The 7,637-nt window shown below is 40.6% G+C and overlaps 1 protein-coding gene across 1 annotated transcript; it reads right to left on the reverse strand.

Moving 5' to 3' along the window:
* Window positions 1-993: 993 nt before the first annotated feature.
* Window positions 994-4,388, reverse strand: LOC115152300 (iroquois-class homeodomain protein IRX-5-like). Its single transcript, XM_029697051.1, has 3 exons — window positions 3,887-4,388; window positions 3,020-3,422; window positions 994-2,799 (listed from the first exon to the last, which is right to left on the reverse strand). Exons 1-3 carry the CDS (start codon window positions 4,124-4,126, stop codon window positions 2,096-2,098), a joined length of 1,347 nt encoding a protein of 448 aa, XP_029552911.1. The 5' UTR covers window positions 4,127-4,388; the 3' UTR covers window positions 994-2,095.
* Between the last annotated feature and the right edge of the window lie 3,249 nt (window positions 4,389-7,637).

The following is a 7,637-nucleotide window of genomic DNA, read 5'->3' on the forward strand; positions in this document are numbered from 1 at the left end:
GTGAGGAGGTGAGGAGGTGGAGAGAAGATGGTGAAGGTACTGCATGGCAGGGGGGTTAGGAGATATCAGATCCATAACATCTGTCATTCTTAGGGGTTATCCCATGCAGAGTGGACCCCACACTGGCTGAGAGACATGTCCCAACAGTGTCAGATGTCTGGTGGTGTTTAGCTTCGATGCACAACACAGTTGGGAAAGAGAGACATATGGGCCTTAAAGTCAATCAAACGATTACTTAAACTAAAATGTTAACATTTGCAGTTATCTATTGAATGCAACTTTGGCCAATTTACACAGAGGACCGCTGTTAAATAAGTTCTGGTGGTATATCTCTGGTGTGATCGAGTTACTACACAGATGGACTCTTTTTAGATTTTATGAAACGGATCATTTTCTTTAAAGAAGTGGTCATGGGCCAATCGTTTGAATGCGTTATATGGACCAATTTAGCAATATTAACATGTCATAGCCACTAGCCAGGCGTAATAATACTCATCCATCAATTACGGCTTGATTATTTGAGGATTTATAAGCCTTTGTTTTTTGCTGTTATTTATCATATTTAAACTCCTTTTTTAGACATTGTGGTAGACTGGACTTGGCCCCATGGGCTGCCATTTGTGTATCTGGGACCTTGAAGTAATTCTATAAAACTAAATGGGTAGATATTCTGCACTATTCAAAAACGAAATTGTCATATTTTGCCATCGTGATAAAATTATCCATAAACTATCAATTTGAGTTTAACGTTTAAAAGGATACCATTTATTCTTCTTATGGCCTTTGTGTAGCCTGAGTTTTTACTGAAACCAACACCAGAGATGTGCATACAAATACAAAGATTTAGTAGCTTACTGAAAATGTAAATTGTCCAAATGTTTATTTTTATTTTTATATAATCTATTAAAGGTTTGCATAAGATCATGGTGTGTCTTTCAGCTGACTATAGGCCTAGAACATCTCGATAAATCTTTAAACATCCATAGACAAACGTGTTTATGATGTCATTTATTCACACTTTCTCTGTTAGTTATCAGCTTCGAAAAGGACTTGTATGCCAAGTGGCTTTTGAGCAAAATATAGCCTATGCAGAAAGCAACGAAAAAATCACTAACATAAAAAACATGTTATTGCTTTATCTACTTTAGAGATTACATAGCCTTTTAAGTCATTGTGAATTTAGTAGGTCTACACAGAGTTTAGTACACAGTGGCGCGTTTTTCCTCACCTTTCTCTGAGAGAAATCCCCTCCTTCAGGAGAACATAAATTCGAATTTACACACTTAATTCCTTGAAGATGGCCTCGGAAAATGTAAGCTTCTTAAGTGTTGATATTTTAAAAACCCAGATATATGCCTGGTTACTGTGGAATATATTGTGGTTTGATCAAATGTAATTTCCTCTCTGCTCAAATTAAAAATAAATAAAAAACAGACTAGAGCATTTCTGATATAAGGATTACATTTTCCACAGTTGCTTCAAGTAATGGCTACTAAAATCTAGACTACATGCAGAGGGAATTTGGAGAATAATGTATAGCCTACTTATTGCAATACAGGACATATTGCGTATTGGAATGGTGCTTTGATAATGCAGTCAATGCAATGATGAATAGTTTTTTTTAAATCCAGTAATCCAATACTTTTGCCGGCATTGGCAACTTTCTGTGTGGAGTTGTGCGCTTCACATGGCTGTGATTATTTGACAAAGCACACGTCAACTATTGCAGCCGTGCAACACGAAATTAACCAAAGTCAATAGAAATGACAAAGTAACACACTTTTCTTCTAAAAAAGACTACAATAAAACTAGTCTTCTTTAATTAATAATTATTCACCACGTGGTTTGACAAAGGAATCCACTTTTTTCTCTCCACATTATCCTTTAAAAAAATTCTATATGTAATAATTGAATATTCACATTCCTAAATAATTGTTTGTTGCCTTTTTAGGGACTCCCAAGAATAGTCATTGTCAATGTTTCATTTGCATCCCAATACGTTTTTTCCCCACTGAAAATATCGTTTATTTTCCCAGTTGGACAATAAATAAATGTCTATATAGAGCCTATAGCTTACCAAATGTCACACAGGCTACTAGACATGTGTCATACCTTTCTTACGTTCATATCTCAAGTCTTTACAAATATCTATCTGTGTTTGGCTCCTGGCTTGGCTGTCTCTTGCCAGAGCCTCGGCTCTGTGTAACATAGTTTGATGTAATCCATTTAAATGTGTCGCTGGCCCCACGTTGGATCCGGGACTCTGCAGGTGTCCAAAAGTGCCATGATAGTTCGAGTAACCCTGGAAAAAGGGAGACGTATAATAGACATGTCTGGATAGGGCTGCACTGTGAGGGAAAAGATTCTGAGGAGCGTCTCGCAATGGAGATGTCATAGGCCTACCGCCCGGAATCTCTGTACGTAATTGTCTGGGCACGGTCTGAGAGGCATCACTACATCCTTTACATTTATCCGAAGAAGTTGCAATCTCCGCGAGCGACCACAGTTTTGGTTTCGGGGCCGGAAGAGCCGAGTGAATCACTGATGTGGCATTGCTGGAGTTGCCTGAGTCATTACGCCTCGGTGGACTTTCCGAGGCTGCCGAGTCTGAATCCCTTTCCACTCCAAGGTCCGCGTTTTGGGGAGATGCTGCGGTGGTGGGCCGTGGCATCTCGGGCACTCTCCTGTCCCCGTGGTCCTTTACATTCGGATCAATTAAGACAGGTTCCATGTCATTGCCGCAATTGTCCTCTTTGTATTTCTCACAGGGGAATCCCACTGGATTTGGATGCTGCCCAACTGCAAGAAGATATAATAAATTAGACCAAAGCGTTCCAAGGATTAGGCCTAATCACCCTGTCAAGGTCTAACGAAAGCAACAACATGTTTAAGTCTATGCAGTGAATTACATAAACATTGGCCAATACTTTTGAAACTAATGAAATGCCTGGAAAAAATATATATTTTAGACCTACTGCAGCATGGAAACCTATATTTTTAAAAAGTGACTTAAACTCACCTGCTACATTTTTCGACCCAATTTCTGCCGTGGGCTTAAGTGGCTCTTCGTCGTCGTCATTCTTCTCCAGGTCAATGTTGTCATCTTCTTCCTCATCCTCACTTCTATTCCTCGGGGTCCACGTCATTTTATTCTCTTTCTTCAACCGCCGTCTGGCGTTGGCGAACCAGGTGGACACTTGGGTAAGGGTCATCTTAGTAATGATGGCCAGCATGATCTTCTCACCCTTGGTTGGGTAGGGGTTTTTACGGTGTTCATTGAGCCACGCTTTGAGAGTGGCAGTCGCATCTCTTGTAGCATTTTTCCTGTATGCAGGGTCTCCATATGGATAGCCCAATGCAACACCGAACGGGTGATACTCTAAAGAGCCAGCGATACCCGCTGAGGGATCGTACGCGGAACCCTAGAAAGTCAATAGAAAGTCAATAGATACGAATTTCTCTGACTAGTTTGACCTCACAAGACTGGAAAGCTTAAAGGTAGACATTGATCATTTCTAGACCTTCAATTTCCAAATGTTTTGATCATATTTAGAGCTCAAAATGTATTTACATTATAGGCCTATACATACGCTATACAACGTATGACAGATACAATATTGGACACAATTTGAACAAAACATTTTTTTTTTCATTTTGCAAAGTTTTGCAAATAATTGTGACTAATCATTGCATAAGCTCTTATTATAAATGACTTAACTTTTATACATGGTTTATGTAACCTCTATCAGAAAGCTATACTTCCGCTTACTCGTTACAAAATCTGGATACAAATAGGCCTTTTCAAAGAAACGAAAGGCGTTTTTTTTCAATAACTATTCCGAAATCGAACAGTGTGTAATTGTTCAACTGAACAGTATTCACTCACCACAAATGAGTTCAGTGCCGCCGTCTGCTCTGCGCTATACTGGAGGTGAGAATTGAAGCCAGGGGACGAACCATTGAATGCCGGTGATCCCGCGTATGGGGCGAAGGCTGAGCCTGAAGACGACCGGCCCAGTTCCTCAGTCCTTGGTCCTCCTAAAATCACACTGGAACTGAACGGGGGACAGGAATGGAGAGCTAGAGACACCGACGGTTGGAAGAGAAAGCCTTGAGGATAAGCCATGGTGAGTGACTTCCTAAAGTCAGTCACTTATGTCCACTTTCGACCCTAGGTGCACATACACAAGAAAAGCGCACGAAAACTCACATCTGAGAACAGTTCCCTTCCCTCAATGTTCGCGTTTGAAAAACAACTAATCCATTCAATAACATTGCGAACTGTTTCGTTGGTTGGTTTGTTGTTTGCTGCAGCAATTTGTCAGGGAAAGTTGTCTGCATGTAGCCTTCCAGCGGAACGCTTTGTCAATGCCCAACCTGCCAGGCTCTGGATGTGGGAAAGTCAGCGGAGGAATAGGCAACCTCATTCTATGATTGTCAGCTCCACCCCCGCGCGCACAAACAAACACACACACACACACACACACACACATACACACACACACACACACACACACACACACGTTATGCTATAATTGAGATCGAATTTAGACTATTATCAAATCATTAAGCTAGTATTGTGAAGGCTATCTGTACCCTAACACATAAAATGAGATCATTCTATATAATTTAGACACAATTATAGATGATTTTATTATCAACTGCACTCCTCGTTAACCCGAGAGGGATCGCTGTATGCGCTGCTGACAGGATCCCTAACCTGATCTTCAGTTGTAACAGTTAAAGATATATAGGCTATATCACAATTGCATATATCTAAATATGTTATTTACCAGAGAACACACATTTAAAAACACTCAAGTAAAAGCAGATAGCCTAATAAAAACAAAGGAATACTTGTACAGTCTTACAATTTGGTTTAATTGAATTGTTTGTTGTGCTTTCAAATAATTAGTTATTTGCATTGTCAGTAGATGTTTATGAATAACACTTCTTGCCCCTGAATACAGTTGCCAACAATATAGCCAATCAGGCATAGAAGAAATAGTCGCATGGACAGACAGATAACTTGTGGGGAACTGTCCAAGTGCTGAATGTTGGCACTGTAGGCAGTGACGTCACATCTTCAAGCTCAGGAACGTCTCAGTAGACGATTAGGCCAATCTACGATCTGTGAGTTGCGTGACGCGCTGAAAGCTGGCTAGAAAACAGACATTAGATCATCCTCATACTCTACAGATCGTTTCTGCTATCAGTTGAACATCTATGCTTCTCGCTGTCGCCAATAGGCCCATGAATAGGCTACACATCGACATCAATGGAGTCCGATAAATAGTTTGACCACCCTTTATCAGAAGAAAAAGAAAGGGACAGTATTTCTCCGGACCATAGCCTACACCTGGAAAAAAAAATCTCAAACAAGAGCAGATACAGTAGGTGAGTAGCCTAGTCCTATCCTAATTCACGTGTTGGCTATTGAGTTCTGAGGAAAGGTTTACCAATGGGGGGGGGGGGGGGGAAATACGTTTTACACCTCAGGTAGCCATACAAGTAACATGCAATTTAATATTTGTTTACATTATATTTGCCTAAAAGCATAGCCTAAACAAGTTTTGATTGATATGGCCCATGCTTACTGTAAGCTTCTATTGTAAACACAACCCTGAGCAGCTCTGCTGAGTCTGGCCTTAGACCTGTGTGCATGGGTAGAGTTAATCTTATTTGTTGTTACTATAATTAGAGTGGGTAGCTTAAGACTTCACTTTCACACTGGCCCACGGTGTGTGGTCAGTCTCTGTCATTGTCTTATGAGAGAAAAAGCAACAACGTTACATCTTGATATGCTCAGTGTTTCTGGTTTTCTTTAGATGACAGCCACACCAACCTACCAGGTTTGGAAATCCATTTCTTATTGGTCTATTAACTCATTTACAGCCTGGTGAAATGGCCATCCCACCAATTTTCAGGCTGCCTTTTCGATCAGCTCTTACACCATTAAAACCACGTTTTTGACTACACTGGGCCTTTAAGATATGAATGCTGTGTTGATATTCTGAAATTAATCTGTTCTCCCCTCCATTTATCTGTGACAGATAGCGGTAATAAGTGACTTTACAACATTTCATAAACAGTATTTAAAAGACAACAGCCACATGATTTACAGTAGACTTTTAATACGCCTGGGAAAGAGATTGGGATATAATTCCCTTTTCAATTACACAACAAATTACCAGAGTGAGCCTGAAGAAAGAGTACCTTTATATGAAAATAAGTCAATAACCTGAAACACTAATAAAATATTGATTCAGCATAATGAAGCCTGAGCAATGTGAAAACACTTCTCCTTAAGGAGTCTCTCTAAGCACATCATAAGCATGACCGCACTCCTTATTGGTGCAATTTATGGTGTGTGTGTGTGTGTGTGTGTGTGTGTGTGTGTGTGTGTGTGTGTGTGTGTGTGTGTGTGTGTGTGTGTGTGTGTGTGTGTGTGTGTGTGTGTGTGTGTGTGTGTGTGTGTGTGTGTGTGTGTGTGTGTGTGTGTGTGTGTGTGTGCAGCGGGAAATGGTGCGGTTGTTGGGCATGATCATTTGTGGATCATATACAGTTTCTCAGTTTATAGACTACAGATAGGTTGGGTAGATTAGAGATGGCATTTTCATGCCTTTTAAGCATCCCTCACTAATGCACTGTACTGTATTGATTACAGTTGGGGAGGTACAGCATAATGTAGGCTTGCATCTTATAACCACTGTTGGTAGGTGTGGAGTGCGTGACAATCATATTAGAGGCCATGAATGCATGTGGTATGCTGGTGATCTATTTCTAATCAGCAGCTCTATGATATGACAAGACATCTACACTAGGCGGTGTTGAAGTAATGCCCGGAAGGTCGTCAAGGACTCCAGTCTCCCGAGCCGCGGACTGTTCACTCTTTTACCATCTGGCAAGCGGTATCGGAGCATCAGGTCTCGGACCAACACACTCCGAGATAGCTTCTACCACCAGGCCATCAGACTGCTGAGCAACTAACCCTGCAGTATCTGTCTCTTATTCTACTGCGCGACCAAGACACTATTCACTTTATATTTGTAAATACAGTCATACTTAACATAGCACCTTCATTTAATATTGAGGGTTAGAATGTGTTCACAGCTGGCAGACAGGGTAGTGGCGTTGGAGTGGCCAGTCTTATTAAACATCGTTTCTCTGTCTCTTTACAGAAATCCATTTCCCTTGTCCCAAAATTGTAGCTGCTATCTTTAAGACTTTGTCTGGGGAAGATGCATCCATAACTGTTATAGGGGTCTTTACCGTCCTCCCTCAGCTAACAGTTGAGCACTCGAAAAGGTAACTAGTTTGTCTTCTTTTATTAAATCAGAAGTTATTATCTTGGGTGACCTAAATTATGATTGGGAAATGCAGGCTTCAGAAAATCTGAAAGCCGTGTACATTTCTAAAACTAACCCAGCTTGTTGACTAAGACGGCCCAACCCTAAAGATCCTTCAAAGTCAACTCTTATTGATATTATTTTAACGAATACACCAGAGAAATATGTTTCTACTGGTGTCTTTGCCCAAGACATTAGTGACAATTGCCCAGTTGTTTGTGTTAGCGATGTGAGAATACACAAATCTAAGGCTCGTGTCATCACAAAGAGGAACTTTAAAAACTTCAG

The sequence above is a fragment of the Salmo trutta genome, chromosome 17, assembly GCF_901001165.1.
Source record: "Salmo trutta chromosome 17, fSalTru1.1, whole genome shotgun sequence".
In the NCBI taxonomy this organism is placed as follows: Eukaryota; Metazoa; Chordata; class Actinopteri; order Salmoniformes; family Salmonidae; genus Salmo; species Salmo trutta.

Coding starts and splice junctions, on each gene's coding strand:
- LOC115152300 (XM_029697051.1), bottom strand. CDS start 4,126: ATGGCTTATCCTCAAGGCTTTCTCTTCCAACCGTCGGTGTCTCTAGCT. Junction 3,423..3,886: donor CGGCACTGAACTCATTTGTG/GTGAGTGAATAC, acceptor TTGACTTTCTAG/GGTTCCGCGTACGATCCCTC. Junction 2,800..3,019: donor TGGGTCGAAAAATGTAGCAG/GTGAGTTTAAGT, acceptor ATCTTCTTGCAG/TTGGGCAGCATCCAAATCCA.